The 23,570-nt window shown below is 41.1% G+C and overlaps 1 protein-coding gene and 1 long non-coding RNA gene across 3 annotated transcripts in view; one reads left to right on the top strand and one right to left on the bottom strand.

Moving 5' to 3' along the window:
* Positions 1-601: 601 nt before the first annotated feature.
* LOC113744628 (uncharacterized) lies at positions 602-2,324 on the bottom strand. Its single transcript, XR_003461688.1, has 4 exons — positions 2,187-2,324; positions 2,036-2,146; positions 1,798-1,902; positions 602-1,370 (listed from the first exon to the last, which is right to left on the bottom strand). It is a non-coding gene; the product is annotated as an uncharacterized LOC113744628 (long non-coding RNA).
* The window catches only part of pacrg (PARK2 co-regulated), a 122,553-nt gene continuing 100,891 nt past the window's right edge, over positions 1,909-23,570 (top strand). For both annotated transcript variants that reach the window (XM_027275222.1, XM_010757016.3), the window contains exons 1-2: positions 1,909-2,112; positions 21,863-21,997. In XM_027275222.1, the coding sequence (XP_027131023.1) occupies positions 2,044-2,112; positions 21,863-21,997 (204 nt within the window). In that variant the 5' untranslated portion in view covers positions 1,909-2,043. The remainder of the gene's footprint in view (positions 2,113-21,862; positions 21,998-23,570) is intronic.

Genomic DNA, 23,570 nt, shown 5'->3' on the forward strand with positions numbered 1-23,570 from the left:
TGTTGCATTGGATGACATTTATCATAGTCACACACAGTGCACAGGGCACTTTGTGTGACTTTCACAATCTGACGAACTGTTAAACCCAAAAGGCCCCTGGCTGCTCTCCCCACAGCCTAATGGCCTAGTCTAATGGCTGTTTGTCTTGTTTCATGGTAATTGGGGGGCAACTGACTCTGCAGCAAAGTCTCTACTATCCTTTTCCTGCTGAGATTCTTCTGCTGGTTCCCTCTAGGTTCTCTGCTTTGTAGGTACTGGTTTCTGCTGTAATGATATCATAATTGCTGTTTTTCCTCACAGTGGACAATGGTTACCAAGCCTGAAGGTAGCCCAGCAAATGAGCTGAACTGATCAAACTGGGGACACCATGATGATAAAAGGAACAGTGTAAACGCAGAAAAAACAAAACAAAATCAAAGCATGGCGTATTGTATTTTCTGTACGGTCACTCATATTTCCTCCCCTGATTCTTCCCCTACCTGCCAAACCACCTGGTTATCCACAATACATCATTAGTGGCAGAAAATGCTAATGAATCTTCACTGCAAAAGTCAATTTGGACAACATCTGTGTCCTTGGAGCTGCTTTAAGAAACTGAGATATTAACTTGACCCATGGGGTGACTGGTACCAATAGCCTGATATATACACTATCGATCATATGTTCACACATGAACATACAGAATTCAAGAGACAGACAAAACTAATGATTTATTTTATACTTTATGTATCACTCCTGCAAAGTCGGTTTCTACAATTCACAAAGACCAACTTCCCTCCACACCACACACTCGCAGGAGTGAGATAGTGCAGTGCTGTTTGAACAATCATTTCTCAGTCCAGCTGAATTCATGCTGACGCTCCAGTTTGCTCAGTTTGCTTTCTGAAAACTCCCCTCTTCCTCTTTTTAATCCTCCGAGGGGAAGCAGAGAGAGGGAGAGAGAAAGAGGGAGAGACTAGCATTGCTGACAGGGACATAACTTGCCTTCCCTGCATACCTTGTTTACAGTCTCCTTCCCTGCTGCTATACCCTCCTCTCTCAATGGAGCCATAAAAAACAAATAGGGGCTTTTAGAGAAATTGCCTGTGCACTGAAGATTAATAACAGTTGCACCAGTTCACCCAAGAAAGTCTCCAGAGGCAAAAACGATATTGGAAGATTAAAAGTGCCACATCCTTAAATTGGAATGATTCAGAGCTCAGGCCGCGCTCTAACCAGCTTATTGAAAGTCAAGGCGTTGGTCTTCCTGCCAGACAAAGAGCATCATTAAGTATTTACTTCTGGATGAGGATCCGCTGCATGAGTATAATGATGAGCCGAGGCTGTGATCGATCCTCTGTGTCTAAGATGGAAGTGTGGTGGGCCGGGAGCTGTCGCAGAAGCACACAGAAAGACAGGTCACCCTGTGTGAGATTAGGTAATCTTTTCACAGTTTGTAGCCCATCTGTTAAACTTAGCCTCATGGCAGTAAGTAGGGGGAGCACCAATTTGACCCATTACTATCAAACACAAGAGTAAAGTGCAATACAAGTCTTTTCACCTTCATTATACAAATACAGGTCTATGCACTTCTCTTACAATAATTAGGAGATTAGGTAGCAAGAGTAAGATGTAGTAAATCACCAGAAGACTCTAGCTTCCCTTAATTTGAATTAAATTACATAAAAAGTAAAACCAAAATAAGTCTAACAGAAGTCATTTCCAGTTTTGACGTGATATTGCCGTCTATATATTAATTTTAATACATATACAAAAGAAATACATTTAATGCTTATTGTGAAAACTCCACTGACTTACCACGACACCTTTTTCCAGCAGCGCTGTGACATTTCTATAGTAACAAGGAAACACACGTCTCCGTAGCAACCGGACCAAAGCGTCTCTGACGTTGCTTAGCAACCACTACAAGAACAGAAAGAAAAAAAAACCCAACAACGGGCGTCACGTTTTTTGAGAGCCACACACACATTAATTAGTTAGCAACATTGCTTTTTCATTTTCACTTTGAATTCAACGTTGTAAGACAAGACAACACCTGTGGATATGTTGAGGAAGAAGACGGAGCTGAAAACAGAAGGTTTCACCGTGAGGTCCACCATGAAGAACTCCGTGGTGAGTCAAAGTTACTTGACTGACGTTAACCGAGCTAACGTCCGTTTAACTGACCTAACGTTCGTTTAACTGACCTAACGTCCGTTTAACCGCCCTAACGTTCGTTTAACGTTAGCTTTTTAGCGTTGAGTCAGACTGCCTTATTCTGAAACAACAGACTATTTCTGATATGTGTTGTTTTCAAAGTTGTGACGAAATATAAAGTGATATTTGCCATTTTGACATGGTGTACTGGGGTCAACACAGGTGTTTTCAATTATGCTAATTAAAGTTGTTTTCCATGTATTCCATGTTTTCCTTTCCAGTGAATGGGACCTTAATTAGTATCATTGGAAACACCTGTGTGAAACTAACTAAACCACTAAACTAAACTAACTACAGAGCTTTGGCTTGATATAATTAAGAGTCCCATGTTAGTCTCAGAGAGACAGAGAGAAGCTTGGCTGTGCTTTGTGTTACGTGACAGTCTGGACTGCCATCAGTGTGGCACCGCTATCTAGGTTAAGTTACAATTGATGGAGATGGATGGAGGGAGGTGTGCAGCCTCTTACTTGCCGCTTTAAATTATCCTCTTACTCTTTCTTTCCCTCCAGCATTCTCTATTAGTATTATTCAGCAGGACCTTTTCTGCGTCTTTCCGCTCTTTGTGCAGAGCACAATATACTGAACATGTAGCAGTGAAGAGAGGAAAAAAAACCCCACAATACCTGAACATATTGTGCGACTCTTTTGGTCAGACAAGCTTGGGTATTTTTTACACAAGTGCTGCGATTTGAGAAACTCCAAAGACATCTAATACATTTTATGGGCTAAGAATGACACATTTAAAACCGATTCCACAGCCATAATGAAACGATTAGACACTATGAAATTCGGAGGCCATATGCTAAGAAAAATGCGAATGTCTTTTTTTTATTTTTATAACATCTTGGCGATACCACGTTAACATGAGAGTTGAATGTTTTATAGACATTCTTGTGGAATAATTGGAGTTGAACACAGCACATGATTTTTTACAAGCTTAGAGTCTATTTGTTCTCCTAGCCACCAAAACTTTTATATGTTCTAAAGAAACTATTGTGCACATATTTTTGTACTGGTGCCCCTTTGGTTTATTCTGGGACAAATAAACAGAGACTTCCTGGACCATGATTTCCTTGTAGAGCTGTCCCTGCCATGGACCTCTATAGTCAAACTGTGAAGGAGTTTCCAAAGACAGTCATGTCGGTCTTCCTCTCCTCTCATTTACTGTAAATGAAGATGGATCAGTGAAGTGTAATAGGTTTGTATAGCAGAGGACATTAGTCTTTATTGATGAACTGTAATGATTGGGCAGTAAAACTAGCTTTTGTGCAGGGGAAAAAAGGATCATTATTAGAAATCTGGTCGACTTGTATCTGAGGTGTGTCTTCTGTACCTTCACCTGTAAATTTATTTTGATCAAGATGATGAATTGCGAAACTGACTACATCTGCATGACCGGTGGCTTTGAATATGAACTCGTAAAAAAAGGATGATGTATGAAAGTGGCTTTTCCCTCAGCTGATGTTGTTTGCCACCAAAGGCCACTGAAAGATGTATGTGTAGCCTCCCGTTGTGCTCTGGCAGATGTGGCAGGAGCAGACGGTGACAGACTGTAAGCTGCAGAAGAAAACAAGCCTCACAGCAGCACATTTACACAGGCATCCTTTCTCTGCCGTGCATAAACCAGGGCTTATCAGTGCTTGCGTGAGGTTATGAAAAAGTAAAATGTGCCATAACACTTTTTTTTTTTTTTTAACACTGACACCTGTGTTAATTATAGTTTGTCTCTACTGTACAAGTTCGACTCATTTCAGATGAAGAAGTCACTGTCAGACTAAGACACCGTTACTAACCAACAAGTTCAGTTTGCCTGAGTTTGTGTGAGGAAGAGCCGTGTTGTGCTTTGCTCTGGTTTAGGGCTATGCAGTATCGTATAATAAGGAACGCAGGCTGAGTCTGCCTCACATATTACTTCCACTTGCTTTTAATTCTCACTTGGCACTTTCACACAGAGGCAGTTGAGCTACAAAGCATGTCACAAACCGTCATATTGCTTAAAGTGACAAATTGAGGCAGCCTTTTACTCTCACTTTCCTGATCTCTCAGGCAAATATCCCAACCTGTTTTTTTAGAGACACCAAGCTCTTCATTATAATGTTTTTCTTCAGTGGCAGAAATTAAGACAGCTGGCAGTTTAAGAAATGTTTATTTTTTGGTATATTTTCTACATGCAAACTTGCCAACATGTCATTGTCTTTGTTTTTTGTTTTTGTCAGGGTTGTGATAAATAAATAAATAATGAGCTTATTATTATTCAGGAAGTTTCAAGAATACATTTATATGTTTTGATTTGTGTTTTGTTTTGATGCTTTTTATGTTGACAGTTTTGACTTGGTTCATGTTGAAACGAGAGCCCTGCATCAAAAATTGAGGCTTCCATGGTCAGCAGCAATTTAATGAATGAATTTTAAGGAAAGCGTCAGTTTAATATTTTCTGTCAGCAGTCCCGCAGCTCTCACTTCCTTATCTTTCTACTTCTAAAACGTTGACTGTCCAGTCTTGGGTACTTTGATGCAAACAATTTAACTAGGTCTTCCTCTCTGAGCTACTGAGGTGTTCTGCAGTCAGCTATTGCCTTATTAATGTACGTTCACACTGCACTGAAAGGAATCAGGCCTATGTGATAAATAGAAGTGGAAGAGCCGCACAGTTCTGATGACAACAGTAAATACTTGAACATGAAACTGTAGCTGTCCTTTTCTCTATGGCAGAGACTGCCTTGAGATGCAAAAGAGTCAAAGCTACCATTAACTGCCTCCTTCTTTTTTTGAAGGTCATAAACAAATCTCTTGTCAAGAACCTTCACAAGGAAGGCTCCTGCAAAGCCCTTTAATATTCACCATCTCCCCAGAGGATCTGATACGTCTGGTACATGAATGATGCTCCTATGCTGACACACCACTGGCTAAATCCTCAACAAAAACCATTACATTTTTCAGAGGCTTGCTTATGTCTGTTGCCTTCTGTTTTTTTCCCTCCCCCGTGGTCACTGACATATCGCTCCAGAGAGGGCAGCTTTGTGGAGAGCTGTGATTTGTAGGTAACGACAAGGCCATTTCAAGCCTTGAAAGGGTATGGGGACTTGAAGCATAGGCTTATTATACTTTAAAGTATTTGTGGTCATAGAAATTGAATCAATATCACAGGCCAGTGAACCCCCTCCCCCACCCCCCTTTTTTCTAATATTTCATCCCAAAGCATTTAAGGAGGAAAAAAGATTCACTTTACATTCAGGTGGGAGGTCGTCACCTTGTGTTTCAGGCAGGATGGGGAACAAAGCTGTTATTTTCTCTGTCGTAGGTTTTTTCCAGCTTGGTGTCAAAAAATAACAGGGCATAGAGCACAAACACCTCCATAGTGTTGTGACAGGAATAGACATGAATACATATACTGTACATGTCAACACTGCAGTTGAAAAAGAAGATACTGATTTTCTTATATTATGTGGTACATGTGAGAAATATTATTGTCTTTCATTGAATAATCATATAGAAATATTTGCTTTTGCTAATTAAATACAAATCAAGATACTTCAAAAACTAATTAATGTGCGATATGACCAAAATCTCATATCCTGATGAAGGTTTCCTATCCATGTAATGATATGTATCATAATATAGCATATTTTCTGTTTAATAAAAATATTTTTTATGGTTTTTATAATTTAATTTTTAATTATTTTAAGCTCCTGAGGTATGTGCATTATTTACACATCTTATTTTTTTTAGTATGTAACTCATTATATGATTATTGCTGTCTTTGGTGTACTACTTTGCTGACTTGTTGGCTGCATAAAAAACTGATCACAACGATGTGTAGCACTATTGCCCAAGCCAAGTTTCCCCTCAGGATTATCTGATTTCTTATTATATTTACACAGTATTTGCATTTGTTATCTTCTTCCATCTTCATAATTCTTTGTCTTATGAAGTGCTGTGGGTAAAAGCCTCTTGCAGCATCTTGGGTCTGGGGTTTGTAGTCCCTCTTTTAGGTATGAGCATCTTGTTTTGTCATGGCTTGAGTCCTACTGCTGTTTGAAATTACCCCGTTCTCTGTCACGTTTACTCTCCACTATGTTTGTTTGTATATACATATTTCCGGCCTGCAGCCTGCATCCGTGCCATGCAACCAAATCGCCGTTCAAATGATGGAAAATATTGCTAGAACTAAATAAGTGATGCAACAATACACATTTTTCTATTGTTACAATATACTTACCCTACTTCATACATGAATAATTTTAAAACAGTCCTGTTTTGGTTTGTAACATTGTCCACAGTGGTCCAATACAGTTTTTTTTATTTTTATTGAACAGATTCTGTCATACTGTAGCAGGAAAAGCATGTTCCATTGCAATTAGGTGTCAGTAATCCATGCCATTGAACCAGCATGCTCAATATTAGAGCCCTGACAAGACAGCTAAATGAAATGCAGTCATCATTAGTGTCTCTAATTACACCTGTGTTTTCCCTACTGTGACATGTGAAAAAGGCTGTACAAAAAGAGATATTGAGCATGTCGCTGTCACGTTATTAATGGTGTGGCAAAATCTCTGCCAGTAGTATTTCCAAACCCAGTTATGCACTGTTTTGACTTTTGACTAGACTGATAATCAGACAGACTTGCCATTTTATTTTAGTTCAATTATTTAGCTTGACATTGTGTTCATTAGTAATTGACACATTTGTCCTGCAGATATCTTTTTAGCTGAAGTGGCCACAGTGGCAGCGACCGCTAAGGGCAGTTAACTTTTACATCAATCAAACATGTATATCATGCTTGAAGAGTTTTTTATTTCTGTAAGACAACGTACAACCTGTAGATCTGTACCATGTTTGTCACATTGTGGTCACATATACTACTAAACCGCTTGATATAGTTTGTAGTAATTCCACCTAGAAAGCCCTGATTTGTTGATAGAAATAGTCTTCTTTGGCACAAAGTAAGGCTTAGCTACAGTGTATACTGCTGATCAAATCAGAGATGTAGCCGGTGATATAAAGGAATGGAATTAGGCTAGCTTATTCCACCTCTTTCTTTACTTTATTTGGTCGATAACTATTGAGCTCACTTGAGAACAGCCATGTAGGTAGGGTACAATTGATTTATAGACTCTAGAAGATGTGGAATATGTGACCTTAGATCATCATCATGCCCTGTAATTGATTTATGTTGTATGTAATTTGTTGGATGTTTGCTGTACCACATCCTTAAATAATTCCTCTTTTGTGTACTGCTTTTACACTTTATCAAAGAGCATCTCTGGGGATATTTTCAAGGTCATGTGTCATCAAAGCCTTTTCTGTCAGGAAGACATGAGAGACAGGATGAAAGATCTAAATGTCTCTATGCTCTCTTGTGTCCCATACAATATATACTACACAACACAGCACACACGTTAGAGCATGGACGTGATCCTCTTTAAGACAGCGTATTGCACAGTTCACCTAAGAGGGCAAATCGATACAAACTGCACCTGATCCCAACCTCAACTTTCGTGTGGCGAGATTCTGCAGATTGCTGAGCCAATAGACGGCTTTTATAACAAGCACACCTCATTTGGTGTTTGCTTGGTCTCTGGAATAAAGATTGAGCTGGCAAAGGCCATCCCCATGTCTGCTACAACCCTCCCCACAACCCCACAACCCACCGCCATCCCTGGCTCACCCCACTAACCCCGGGGGACAGATGGAGACTCTGTGCTAGCAGACGTGACCTCCATATCTTATTCCATTCCTCCCCCACAGCATCATCATTATATACCTGAGCAGATGTCTCGGCCCCCTATGCTGTCTCCGTCTCTGTCTTTATCTTCCCCTCTCTCTATCTCTTTATCTCCCACCTTCTTTCTCTGCAGAACCTTCATTCAACCAGGCAGGTCCCTGGGTTACTACACAATTACTGTACATTATAATAAAACCTAAACTAAATCAGCAATTTAATCGTAACACATAACAATCAGAGAACATGAACATGGAATCACTTCAATATTAAGTATATTGTTTTATTTATTGTATTGTAGTAAGCCTGCCTTTAGTGGACAGTACAACTAGCCTGTTGTGTGAGAGATGTGTTGATTCACATCTCAGCTATTTGCCTTGGATGCTATTACCACTGAGTGTCATCTTAATAAATTAAACCATATGATCAAATTAAACAAGTGACAGTTTAGAATTGATCCTTGATTAGAGTTTAAATGAGTCTAGAATTTCAGTGCAACCTGATTAAATGTAATCTCACTTTAAATTGCAATATAAACGTAGTTAAAATGCCGTCTTAAATTTAATTTGGTTTAGAATTAATACAGATTTAAAAGTTTGTGTACCAGTCTGATGTGTATCACTTAAGGCTTGATTTAAAATATCCTTTCTTCTATCCACTGAAACACCTCCGTGTGGGGAAATTATAACAAACAGAACATGAACACAACAAGGATAAAAAGTTAGAGATAGAAACAAGCCCCGTTGTCAGTTATATGGATAGCAGGCAGTTGTTGACCAAGATTGAATCCTTGAAAGCTTTTATGGAGATGAATCTGTCTATTTATTATTTTCACTTGCAGTCAAAATCGTTCTTCCCCATCGCTCCAAACACATTTACCTGACACAGAAACTCATAATGTGCCCAGCGTGATACATAAATTGGCCATGAAGCCGTCTGGGGTGTTTTGTGTATATGTGTGTGTGTGTGTGTGTGTGCGCAAGTAAAGGCAAATTGAGTATGTTTCTACTGTTGGATGCCATGCTGTAGATTCCCTCACCTGTCTGCTAGCCTGCCTCACTTGAACTGAGTCAAAGTGTTGCACCAGTGGTGCTTGTAGACACACAAACCCCTGCACACGCTACAACTGTTTTTCTGCATCCATCTTTCTCTCTCCTCTGCTCCTGCACGCTCATCTTATCGGCACCAGAAGCCTGTAGTCCATCCCGGTAAGCAGCTGGGTTATTTGAGGAAGAATTGAGTCATGGTAAAACAGGTTAAATTGGCAATGGGCTCCGGAGGCCTGCTGCCGTTTCCATTACCATTGATCAACCACGGAGCCTAAAGGCCTTGAGTGGATGAAGCATTGGCTGACTTGGAAATCTTACAGTTTTCCCCCATAACTTTTGACTCTGTTGACTTTGGCTGCCTCGCTCCTTACTTCAGAAGCAGTGGAAAGAGACTGACCCAAATAGAAGCACATTGTCAACATTTTATAGAGATTATTTTTTATCCATGAAATTTTGTGAATTAAAAGTGACCATTAAAGGGAAGCCAAATCTGTCCATGAAGACTTTACTTGGGTGTTTTGACCACATTTAAAATCTACACTTCAACTTAAAAGAAGTAGTTTTTGTGGTCTATGCACCTCACGGCAGGTATCAACAGATAGATTAGGTTATAATTGATGGCATGCTATCTGAAGTACATGACTGCTAAAATGTCTGTGACCTTTTCTGCGCCTGAGGAAAACGCCATCTGGAAACTTCCGTCAGATATGGAGAAGTACTTCCACAGCGTTCTATCATGACCTTATAGGAAGTGCTCGGCTGATTATGTCTATTATGTTTGCTTTCCTCTGAGCCTGGTTGACAATTACACTGGCCTCTGTGTTTGTTATGTTCTCCTTCAAGCCCTTGTAGCTTGCATCCTAATTAGATGGCTTTTAATGGAGAATGTTTATTGCTCCTTGCAGGGCCTCTATTTTCCGCTCTAGAGTTAATTAGCCCTATGTCATGTGATAACCAATGCAGAGGACATCTAGACCTATGTCTCTTCTATGAGAAATGTCCTTCTTGTATCAAAAGTAAGCTAAATGATGTGCTTGCTTTCGCTTTGTCTCATCATATTAAAAGCAAACATGAATGTAAAGACATACTTTGATGTTCTCATACACATGTGCACACAAATTGAGTGGTTATTTCCTGTAAATAATTAGGAATGACCATAAAATCAATTTGCTTAATATGTTTTCAGCTAATGTAGTGCTATCCATTTTTAACAGACTTGTTCATGGTAAGTAAAGTGATTACTAACTTTCAAGCTTATTTCATCATGCAAGCCTGTTTCACAAATAGACATATAGATTAAAACAGTGTTATTATTCTACTCATATAGGGATAAACACTGTTGTTTGCGCATTTTGGTTAAAAAATGCACTTCAATTGATTGTATTCTTTAGCTGTATTGCACAGCTTTGTGTTCAGATTTGCTTGCCAATATATTAAATTCTAAAAAGACTAGCTTTTAATGTAGTTGGAGTAATTAAAATAAATATCCTTTCACTGAATATACAGTATTTAAGAAATTATGTTTGATATTTACAATAATATGTGGGCCTGGAAGTGCTGAAAAATAAAGTCATCAGCAGTTAGTCAATAGTTAATTCAAGTACTTTGTCAGGATTTTAAAACCTGCTCCTCTTGACATAATAAATAATTTAGAACTCAATATAAGTGCTGATAGCCAGACCTCTTTTATAACTGACAAATGCTCCTAATAGGTTTTCAAGTTAATCTGACCCCTTTTGTTTTTAATTGTAATTCATCGTAATACTTTCAAGTTTTGTCATTTTTCATCAAGTGTTTATATTATGTCGTCTCTGTGTCCTTGTAATGTAAGTGACACCTACTGTTCCTTTGTCCATGCTCTGTACATAGAAGTCAGCTAAAGTGAAACCTAAATGAGGCGATGCTTAAAGTGTATTAAACTGACAGGACATTAGCCATTTATTCACCCATCCTCCATCATTATCACCCATTACACTGACTTGTCCTTGCTGGAGGAGAATAGTGTTTCTAGTGTTCTAATCTGTTGGTGTTCTGCATGTGTTATCCACCATTCCACAGGGTCACATGTGTGTGACTCACATACTGCCTACATCAACATAATAGGGACCAGCAGCAGAAAAATCAATGTATCTGACAGACAGTGTTATTCCATTCCAATAATGCCAAAAGGTGTCCTTTGTTTCGCCACTCCCCACTTTGAAAATCTTTGAAAATCACCACCAATGCAATAACACTGGCCTGACCTTTTGAATTTTGCTGACCAGCGAAGAGATCAAAATGGGCTGTATGTCTGTAATCCCTCTAGCAATCACTCTCTCCCAATGACAAAATCCACTATGCATCTGTGATACACAGAAAATGCAAAAACTGCTTCTGTCAGAATCCGTGAATATTCTCTAAGGAAAAGAGGGACGCAAGGTCAGAGCCAAACTGTGGCAACGCCACCATCTTGTACAGAGAGTTAAGTTTACAAAGCACAGCAGCCAACTTCATAGATGGTGCTCCAGGGCTGTGGTGTTCTTCACCCAGTGCCAAGAAAGTAAACCTGTAAAACCTTTGAGATTTGAAGTAGTGTGTATGTTCTCTTCAGAATTCCACTGAGGATTACTCTGCTATTTAGCTCATGCCTAGCATCCAGCTGCTCCTAGTCGAAGGTATGCTGGAGGCAATGGCTCTGCTGCAGCAAGCTGAAGACAGGGAATAGGGAAGAGCTGGAAGGCAAAAGTACTCCGATACTGTCAGAAATGATCCACATCACTGCCTTAAACCCTCTGCTCAAGCCACCGCTGCTCATTACCCTCGTCGTCCGGAAACACAGAGCAAATTCTACTAACAAGTATTTGACCAACATGCCGTGCTCTAGCAAAGAAAGACAGGCAACCTGTTCATGACTCATTCTCTCTCTGTGTCTTTCTTCCTCTCTCTCTCTCTTCTACTTTTGTCTGTCTCGTTTTCCTCTGTCTTCCTCCCACTCCCTTAAGACAGAGGAGAACAAAGGGAGAGACAGAAGAAAAGCAATATAACCTCTTGGCCCTTATTTGCGGAGCACACCAGAGCATGTCTGGCCTCAGACATGGCTTTGCCTGTCCTTTGAAGGTCCTCATCTCCCTTTGATTTCAGCCAAATGGTTCAACACAGTGACAGATGCTCAACCTTCCATCTGTCACTCTGAGACCCATCTCTTTAGTGTTGCTGAATCTAACTGACTTTGTTTAGACTGTCTGTCTGGCTGTCTGAATAGGGTTGTGACATGGATGCTGATGTGAGAGCTAATGTAAGATACTGTGACTAAGACCTTTTAGCTCAGACAGATGAAAGAAAAACTCCCTGCCACTTTTTTTAAGATCGTCGCTACTGTCTTAGCTGTATTTTTACATTAACATTTAGTTGATGCTCTGATACTGAGTGATTTAATGAGGAGTCTAAGGGTCATCATCACATTACCTTGACGACATTCCTCCGAGATGGGCCATGAAAAGACATAAAAATTCAAGCCAAGGAGACTCGTAGAAGGCAGCCTTTTTATGAGAGGAAATTAGAGTGAGTAGAGAGAAAAGATATTGGAGAGCGGATATGATTCAGGAGGGAGAGGATGACGTAGCCCACCTCTTAAATAGATGAGTGCTCATTTTATGATTGAAGATGAAAGGAGTTTTTGCTGCTCAGACTGAACTTGGGAGGTCATATTTATTATTTATTATTGCCTAAACAGTAAACTAATGCACTATTTTTAATCATGCTTTGGTGTGGTTTTTGAGATCTTCAGCGTCAACCATAAGCTATATCGTATTGACAATGATGCTGTTATTGTAGCCAGCCCAGGATTCACTATGGCTCATTCACACAGTCTTGATTTATGCTTGTCATAAGTGTTGTGGGATTGAGGAGGTGGCACAGAAAGGCTTAGGCTAATAGCCTAGACACCTGTCAGAGCATCAGCAGGCTGCAGTGCAGAGCAAGTAGTGTTAAAGTGGGAGCGGTGATTGGGTAGATAGATGTGTAGATGAATGGACTGTGGGAGCACGGCTAGATAAAAATGAAGTAGATCTTTTTGACTTTCACAGGAATCATGCTCTCTGAATAAAAGCAAGGGGTGGCTGCCACAAAGTGCCTTGGGCATGTTTTTGCTTGAGCTTTTTTATTTGTTTGTTTGTGTGTATGTGTGTCTCTTTGTGCAAGTGCCTCCCTGTAGCTCAGCTAAAAGTGTCGCCTCTCTGACTGAGAGATCTGCTGCAGCAAGCACAGTGTGAGATTTGAGTTGTCTGAGAAGTCGCCTGTTTTAAAGGCACACAAGGACAAGTGTTTTTTTGTTCTTTGTTTCATGGGCTAATCCGAAGGCTGGACTCTCACTCAGAACATTATCCTTGCAGGAGATCTAAATAACAAACCTGTGTTCCATATATCACTCACTGTTTCCGGTAACAACCTCTGCTAGCAGCCCTGTTTCCCCTTTTAGTCTGTAGAATAAACAAATGTAGGATTAAGAATGCATTTTAGGTATGGGGGATATGTGTGTGTGTGTTTGTGGGACTGGATGCATGCAACTGTGGCAGACTGTGTGTCTTGGGTATCTACTAGCAGGGATGTAGCCTTCAGTGTGCTTTCCCCCTCTTTAATTTATGTAAAGGTCAAATTTCAGACCACGCCAGGCTTTGGTCTCTGCATGGTGTCTCTGTAAGCAAACCTCCAGCATCATTTTTAACAGACAGCCTTACAGGCAGCAGAACTGATTTCCAGGAATAGAAAGTCACACTGGACGTGTGATAAGACCAAAGGCCTCTGGTTCATTTTGCAATACATACTAATCACCTAGATAATGTTCTTCACTGTTAAACAATATTCCCATATCAGAGGTATAACCTGTATCTCTTGCTATGTGCAGTCTGCTTATCTTCCCATGCCTCCCTCCGCTCCTTAGGGATCTGTCAGTACCGGGCTACCTGTGACACTTGTGAAAGTGTGTGTGTGTGTGTGTGTGTGTGTGTGTGGCTGTGGGGTGGTGTGGGAAGGCTGCAGACGGACCTGCTCTCTCCCCTCTCATCACTGCGGCTGTCTGTCTGTGGCTCTGTGGTGAAATCGATGGCCTCCTGCTGCTCTGGGTGTGTCCTGTCTCCAATTCCTTCCCCTGTGGACCCGTTGCTGCCAAATCAAACCTTCCACAGCTCACAGTGATGCTTCCTCAATTAAGTGTGTGGTCACAAATACATTCACCTGCTTGCCTATCTCACTGTCTATCTCTTCCAGGCTGCTTGCCCTTCTCAGCAGCATCTTCCAGTCGTGCTGTTTATTTCTATGACTGCCTTCTTATCTGCTTAGTTGACTGTCTCCTTACTACCTGCAAAAAACTTAGGTTTAAACTTTTGCATGAGTCATGCAGCTATTCTGAGGTGTAGTCAGCACCCATATTACCACTCTAAAGCAAAGCATGTCGTTACTGACTTCAGGAACATTAATATTCTTTGAGGTGGTGTTCTGTCCGCCATAAATTAAATGCAGTTACGAGGATGGTTATTGACAAGAAGCTACTTATTTGATGAATAAATTTGGGAGGACAGTTAAATTCTTCTTTCTCAGCAGCAGAAGTGGCAACTGCAGCAGGACAGGGATGTAGTTTTCCTTCTGTGTCTCATTAATTTCATGGCCCAGCACAACGTTTTAATACCTTAAGGTGTCGTCACTGATTGGGGCTGTAAAGACAAAGCAGTGGATCAGTGCATGCCCGCGCTCTCTTAACAACCACGACGAGCCACTAGAAAATGTGCTTTGTTCGCTTTGCTGACACGTCGATGATGTACAGTATTCAATGTCAAGGTTATTTTTTTTGCTCTCAAACTTGAAGCAAACTATGCAGTACATAGTTGGAGTTTTGCCTGCATCCTGCAACGCCACCCAACTAAACTCCTGTTTTCAGGATAATTGTAATACTCACTTGCTTTTTGGCTCTTACACTTTATTGTCTTTACTTGACATCAGTTTTTCACTAGTGCCCAATTGGTACTTTGCATGCAATCAACTCTCAACAGAGATGAGAATGAAGTAAGATGTTCATTTCTTGGCTACTTCTGTTATCCACTCTGCAGAGAAACATGTTTTAATTCTTTTTTTCTTTTTTACCACTCCCCTGGTCAGGCAAGTGAGTTACTTGGATTACTAAACCAAACCCTAACCCTAACCATGACATTTTAATCCATAATGTTGAGCCAACATCACTAAAGAAAATAAACTACATACAAATTGCACCAATTGAACAGAAGTCAGACATGTTTGTGCATAAGTACATGTTTCTTGTATCCATGTCCATGGTAATTCTTTCTATCGACATTATGTTGTAGTAAACAATAACAAAAAGACTGTGCTATTTGTTTATATCTAGGTGTTACCTCAAATTGATCTTATCGAGTCATTACAGCTACGATCATAACTAGGGCTGCTCAATTATGGAAAAAATCAATGTCACGATTATTTTGGTCAATATTGAAATCACGATTATTCAACGATTAATTTTGAGTTTCACAATGCATTTATTCAGCATTTCTCTTTCTCTCTCAAAATACACTTTGTTATTGATTCTTTATGCAAAATATTCAAATTGAAAATAAATTTTGGCTACAAATATGTACTTTACAGCTGTTTTGCAATGTATAAAGCATTAAATCAATGAAATTAATATACTTTATGGAACATTAAATAAGGCATAGAAAAACATAAATGTATCCAAAATAAACTATTATAACATAGTTATGATGGCGCTCGATGGCGTATTTATGCGGGTTGATGTAAACGAAAACTTTTTTGAAAATGATGCGCAATGTTATTTTGGAAAACGGAGGGAGGGAAATATTTGTTTCTCAACATACCAGGCTATGTGTAAACGTAGCCTAATGTCTTGTGCCTCTCCGAACTTGTCGGATAAGGAGTCGCATTAAACAATGTGTCTGTGATCGATGACTGAGTTTGCGTTGACGTCTTGCTGGTTGTGGCATTGGCTTTGTCTTTTTGTTTCTTTATTAATTCGTGGTGAGTGACTTTGTGCTTTTGTTTGAGATGGTTGAATAAATTTGTAGTGTTACCAAGAGGAGCAGCTGTTACCTTGTAGCAAATCTTGCACATTATGTGCTTCTGCTTCTCGTCGGATTCTTCTCATTCACTTTCAGTCTCACTCACTGTTGTTGAACACCAAACAAAACGACAACAAAATTGAAATCGTGATCAAAATTCGATTAATTGCACAGCCCTAATCATAACTATTATAACTAATGCTATGAGACAAAGTGTATGAGTGAACACAGCCCCACGTGTAGTGTACTGTATACAGGTTTCTTTACATGGTTTTTTATCAGTGTAGACGCACATTGAAATGCATCAGACTTGTGTAAGTTAAGCAATGTGCTAGTTTAGCCTCCTGGACGCAGTGCATGTGGTTTGCTGCTCACTTGACAAGTAGTAAGAGCTACTATATTTTGCCTTTCCCATGCAGGCTGATTCACTCTGAGCCATCATCTCAACTGTGGTTTGGTGATATGAATCAGCCAATAGGGCTCTGTAAGCACGAGGCTGCCCTGCTGCCTAGCTGATAAGTGGGCCACACAGAGAAGATGGAAAATACTCATTCTCTCTCTCTCTCTCTCTCTCTCTCTCTCTCTCTCTCTCTCCCTCGTTGGGAGATACTCACTCTCTTTTTCTCACTCACACAGAGCTTTTTTCACTTACACTCCTCCCCTCGTACTCCTATCTCAAACTCTTTCTTTCACATCCTGTTAACATCTCTGTGTCTATGCTGTTCTTTTAAGTGATGGGGTTAAACTAGAGGAGACAGAGAACAGTGGGGCGCTCTTCAGTGCTTGAAGCTTCTTTTTGAAGTTTTTCTTTAAAGTTATCCCTCTTGCTCCCAATTCAATAGCCGGTGGCTGTCACCTGTTTCATCCTCATGTCTTTGTAGTGACACAAGGTGTGTAGTGTTGTCTTAACCTAGCGGTGTCGTCATTTTTCATTACAAACATTCCTGCCCTTGTGCCTGGGTGCACAGTACAGTTGATGTAAAAGCCTCTGACACAGTGACAATTGTAAAGCACACCTCTACGGTCCTGTGAGCTCTGAACAAAAGACTCTGTTACCTTTCATCAGTCTGTGGTTTTCCCGTCCAGTGAGAGCTCTTTACTCATTTGTTCTCATCCGACCTTGTCTCTCAGAACAGGGCTAATTTCTGCACATAATGAAACTCGCTCGCAGACTGATTGCACTTCTTGCTGTTTGGTCATGAGAAATTAATGGAGTGCTGCACAAATATTGCAGATTTATTCTTCTGAAAGGAATCAGCCTCCCACCAGTCTCTGTTTTGCCCTGCAGAGGGAATGAGTAAGCAGAAATATCCTGTTAGGAATGATTGTTTGACCATATAGCAGAGATTCCCTAACAGTCTAAATACCTCCATTATTTTGTCTGTGTCTTGTTCATTTAAATGCAGTTTAAGAACAAAACATACATCTCCAGAACTGCTTGTATTCCCGGTGGCAGGCGGGCAGGCAGCAGGCTGGGCTATGGCGGAAAATGCCCTGTAAATAAAGAGAGCTAATTTTGTTGCCTGTGGCAGTGATGTGCAAGCTGACCTTATCAGGAGAGCCTCGGCCTGTCTATTCCATCCTGTGTGACTCACCTACCCTGCTGCCTCCCTCAGGAAAGGCGGCCTTCTGTACAGAGCTAGATTTCAGTAACCTCTCAACCGAGAACAGCAGTGAAATGCAGAGAGAGCAAGCGAGCGAGCAGGCAAACGGGTACCTACCCCCTTTGCTGCCTCAGTAAACAGGTGATGCAATGCACCTACGTGCAGTGGCACCATTGTTCCCCAACGAATACAATGCAACAAAATGCATTTTTTCCCCAACAGACAAGAGGCAGAAGGGTGATGGATAGAAATGAAAAAGGAGATTAACGAGGGCCTCATTTGAGGAAGTGCAGTAGTGATGGCAATGCAGGGTTGACAATAAATTGACAGCCCTTCACCAGACATCTATCAGAGGTATTCAGAGGTGTTTTGGGGTGGTGGTATAGAGGCTGAGAGATGGAGAGATGAGGGAGAGAGCGCTGGAGCTGGAGGCCCAGGCATGGTGATGGATCACCTACATGCTGCAGCAGCCCCGCCACACTGAACTCACCCTCAGAATTGATGAGCCACACCTCTTGTCTCCCCTTCTCCCTCTTCCTGTCATATCTGTTATTCCTCCATCACCCTCCTCCATGCTCCAGCTCTTGATTTTGTCACTCTCTGTCCCCTTCTCAGCTTGTTCTTGTGTCTGTCTCTCTCGTTGGACTATCTCACCCTCCACCTTTATCTCCTAATTTCTTTTTTTCTTCATCTTTTTCTTGAGCCTCTTGACTGCCCCACCCGCTCTGTGTGTCAAAATAAGGCAAGAGAGCCATGGAGGTGCCATACTAATAAGGTTAGAGGGAGCATCTCTGTTTCTTGTGGCGACACCTTTTATAAATGGCAGGAGCATGAGGCCCTGCCGGTGCTCAATCACCTCTGCAGGGGCTTGCCCATGGGGAGCTCAGCATGTGTGGTGTGTGAGCGAGTGCATGTTTGTGTTGCCTTTGTGGGTCTTGCAGCAGCCAGGTTTACGGTGGAGCTAGTTGGAGTAGACAACAGCATTAGGGAGGAAACAGATCTAGAGGCAGAGTGAAGGCGAAGGAGAGAAATGACAGCCTGGAGCTCATCTGACCAGTACTGCCTTGTTATGACTCCCTGATGTGTGCACCAGGGGCACACAAAACAGACACTTCCTACCTTTATTGCCTTACACCACCTCTATCTCTGTTCTGTAGTCTGTCGCCTCACAGGCTCGCTTTATGGCCTCCACTGAGGGGCGGGGTGTTATCTGCTTCTATAGGCCTATGTTATCGGTTTCTTTTTTTCTGTCGTTTTCACTGTCTGTGTTTGTGTTTATGTCAGTGTTTTAGAATTGGGATGGATTTAGGATTACACATGGGTGTGCTGCACTGCATGGGGCGGCTCTTACCACTTCATATAACACCCAACAACCTTTGTGGCTCCTAAAGGCAACAAAATGCGAGCAGAGTAGGGGAAGACAGAACAAAACATTCAGTGATTAAATGTGCACGAGCAAAGAATGATGTGACACGCTGGCTAACAGCACAACAAAATCAGCAGTAGTATATTAACACAAATGCGTGATCACCCATACAAGATAGAACTTAGAGATGTTACTGCTCACAATGTGGCTTCTCAGAAGGCTACAAAACAGAGGAAACTACCTCCCAAGCCAGTCTAAGCGTTTGCTTTGAGATTCAGTGATAGTGTTTTTTTGTCTCAGCATGCAGAGGCTTTACACCCAAATGTCATGAATGGCAGAACAGGAGCAGTCAGATCATTGGAATCACATCAGCAAGCCAGCAGGTGATAGTGATAATCTCCGCACAATGCTATTTCTATACAATCTCCTTAAGCTGCTAGAAACAGCAGTCCACATCTGTAGTGGAGGAAGGTGCCTCCATGTTCGGCTTTTTGTAGTGTGTGCAGAGCCACAAGACAATACGCTGTTATACATGCATGTACGGTATAGGTTCAGTATCTTTCCGGCTGTTTGTGTGTGTGTTGTCTGCTAGTGACGATAATTGGAGAGAAAACAGGAAAATAGCTGTGAAGCTTTCAACATCTCAGCCATGAGCACAGGCCTGGAAGTGACTGCACCGTCATCATTCCTGACCATAAAAGCTGTTCAGCCAGTCAATGCAGTCTGGGTTCATTCTCTCCTCGCTGCCCAGTCTGAGTTATTTTTAGCCTCCCTGTGCAGCGTGGCTCAACCGCCGTTGTAGCTACCTGGATATGAGGGCTTTGTCACTCCTGCAGGCTGGAGCAGCACTGATCTCGCAAGCTTTACAGCTTCCTATTTCCACGACGAGGGCTGCAAAACAACTCCCGCACTGAAAGGAATGAACAGAGACAGGCCGAGAATGGAGGAAAAACAAACAAATAATATTTCACAAGGTCTAAATTATACAATAAAAGGCATTCAGTTCTTGGATTAACTTATATTATGCGCTTGATGTGACAAGGCAGAAACAGTATTCTAATACTGAATACTATTCTAATACCGACACTGAACTATTCATGACAATGTTAAGTCAAAACAATTCAAGCAATTATTGAGAAACTGATTAAAATCTAATACAGAAAAAGAAAAACTGTCTCTTTCCAGAAGTGCATGAATTTTATAAAACAATAAATGAACTGATTTTCTGTCAGCGTACATGATGAACACACCATTGCAACTAAAATTATACCCAAAATAAAAGACGAGACTTAAAAGACAGCAGCAGGCAAACATGTATAATTTGTTGTGATGGATTTCTTTTAGGCTGTTACAGTAGGCAATACTGAAAAAGCCTTTTTCTTGTGTTTTACATGCATTGTTAGTCACAGACATTTTGTTAAGGTAGTCTTTCTCCTGCAGGTATACAAACCTGTGCCTATTAATTCAGCATAATATTATTCAGTATTCCCTGGCATGGTAAACAAATGCTCCAAACAGATTCATTTGAAATGACTGCGCTGCAATCCCACGGTGGATTAGGGCTGCTTGAATGCGGTGAGTGCTCGGAGACACTCGCTCAGGGTCCCTCATAATAGTTTCTCCTCTCTTTGTGTTTCTCTTGAGCCTAGATATGCTGGCACCGTCTACACCCCGTCACACGTGTAACTTAAACTTTGTTCCATGTTACATCATTCCTTGGTGGCGGTTTCAGCTACATTTGTGGTTCTAGGCCTTTTTGTATCTATTTTGTTTTTGAATTATGCAACAAACAGGCAACACTAGTGAATGATGTAACATAAAAAAAAAAAAAAAACTACGGCTGAGTAGCATCATATTAATAGACTAAAACCCTGTAAAATCTCTCAAGATGCACTACCGTCTTAGGCAGTCCTGCCAAAAATAACACATCCCAGTCTCACTCTGCTCTGCCTGTGGGCTTCTGTGGCAAAATTCTGTTTCTCAATGGGTGGTAATCTGAGGATTAATGACAGCAACACATCTGCCAGTCATGTGGCAGCGCGACACAGATGGCAGGGGATGCACACAAGGGACGCTGACAGGGAAAAGATTTGCTCCAACATTCTGTCATTCGTCCACTACAACATGCTGTTGCACAGCTCTAATGTTTTCAATCAAATAAAATCCAAATTCCTCAAGTACACAAGTGTCTCCCGCTTCAACAATTTCACCGATGGATCTTCAATGGAGAAATTTTGGTCTCCTCCTTCTCTGAATGTTTCTGTGCGGGTCTTGGTCCTTTCTAGGGTGCTTAAATATAAGAACACATCATCCTTGTAGTATCTTAAATTTAAGTAACACCATTTTTTTTGTTCTAATCTCAAAACCTTCACTCTCTCTGCTTCCTAGCGATGTACTTACATCTGTTGTATGGTTACTATGTACTTACATCTGCGGTATAGTTTCACCCACCAATTGCCCCCCAACAATAGCAGCAGACACTGTGGCTGATGTGAAAAGAGTCCCATTGGCTTTCAGTGGCACAGTAATAGCACATATCCAATATGGAGGCAGAGAAAAGATGATCCTAACAATGCCTCTGGCAGTGCCTCTGGCTACAGGGCCAACACACACACACAAGAGCACACACGCGTGCACACTATCTGTGTTTTTCCTTCCTTGGAGGAGCCGAGAAGCAGGCACATGTGTCTCCCTGAATTACTTTTAAGGAAAGGCAGTGAGAAGGATTCCATTCTTGTAGGAGAAAACACAGTCAATTCTGATTTCATAAAACAACACTTTCACTTACTGTGTCTGTGTCTCATTCTGTGTATTTCTACATTTTACTCCTTTCTCTCCATTTCTGTTTTCTCCTCTGTGTCTGACCAGGTGGTGGGTCCCCCAGCTGCGGGGGCTTTTCGAGAGCGACCTTCCAAACCGACCACTTTTCGCAAGTTCTATGAGCGTGGAGAGTTCCCGATGGCACTGGAGCATGATGCCAAAGGAAACCGCATTGCATGGAAGGTAGAGACGCTTCCCACTCGTAACTAATGCTTACAGTTTTCACACAGTATTAATAAAAGGACTAGGATGCTAGATTTGTCATCAGGTAACATTGTATATCAGAATGGCGATGGGGGCTTTGAGACTCTTAATACCAATAAATAAGTAAAGCTATTAGGTGCCTAATCAAAGGTTTGCAAATAAAAACCCTCAGTCAGGCCACAATGAAAATATCTCACACACAACACAAGAATTTATTGTTTACAGTCACACACAACTCTGAGATTTATTAGTTCTTGCACACAATTTGCTGTTTGAATACACCGTTGCTGTCAAACAGTTGTGGTGGCTGCATTTGAAAACTATGCAAATGATAGGTGTTATGCAAACACCATTTATCGTCATCTCAGCTGAAGGCGATGATGACAGTTTCTCACATATTCACAGGTCCAGTGTGGGCTGTTATCCTGTAGGAGGCAGTGTAGATTAGCTCACTTGAAGGCTCCACCTGTCTCCCAGCACCAATCACAAAATCCATCAATCACCAACACTATAGGAACTCAGGGCGGTCGCAGCAAAACACAGGGAATAATTGTATATGTATTTGTGTTTGTACTTTATGTGTGTGTGTGTGTTTCAACACATGAGCCTCCACAGAGCCATTAGGTTCCTGACTGGCACAGTGTGTGTGGGATGGATGCATTCTTCTAATCACCATGTTGCTATATTTCAGCTCCCACTATGCTGCCAGCTATTCCATAACTTCACAACCGCCGCGCAGCAACCACTCTTAATGACATTTATTCATAGTAAGCAATGATAAATGAATCAAACAAATTATACCATTTTCCTCCCTTTTTTCCTACTTCAAAGAGAGAAGAAAGGGTGGGTGGGTGAGTGAGCTTTCTCACTAGTTAGTTGTCTGTCTTCAGGTGAAAACAATGTAAAAGCTCTCTCTATGAATTATTTATGTAAAACGTTCAAATGAATATTTGGGTTTGGAAAAAATAATGGATTTCTTTTTGTGCTATGCCCCTGAAAAAGCACTCAGCAAATGGGATATGGTGTATGAAATTGTTGCTGTCATATCCAATGCAGCTGTTATGCTTATTGATTTTCCCCAAATACTACACATTTTAGTCATCTAGTCATTTTTAAAAATCCTTCTCAATGAAAGAGTTCAAAGCGAAGCCCATTGTGATTCTTTGAGTTTGCACTCTGACTGTGAACTGTCTATGGAATGTTGTTTTGTGCCTTTTATTGGACAGCACAGATAGACCGGAAATCAAGGAGAGAGACCGAGCTTAGGCTGCTGTGGTAAGGACTCAGCCTTGAGGTGGTACTCAACTAGGTGACTTACCGGGCACGCTATTTTTTTTAAGTGTCCGTTTTCTGATCTCATAGTGGCTCAGATGGTGAGAAATCAAGACACACCTGCAGGCAAATGTGGATACTGTTTTGATCATGTCTGCAGGAATATGAGTAACCAGGTATTTCATTTTCCATATGTGCACCTTTTCCTGAATCAAAATAGCATAAGGCCCCAAACAAGGATACTAATGCACATGAAAACACACTCACCGTTTCCTTGAAG

The sequence above is a fragment of the Larimichthys crocea genome, chromosome XXIV, assembly GCF_000972845.2.
Source record: "Larimichthys crocea isolate SSNF chromosome XXIV, L_crocea_2.0, whole genome shotgun sequence".
Classification (NCBI taxonomy): domain Eukaryota; kingdom Metazoa; phylum Chordata; class Actinopteri; family Sciaenidae; genus Larimichthys; species Larimichthys crocea.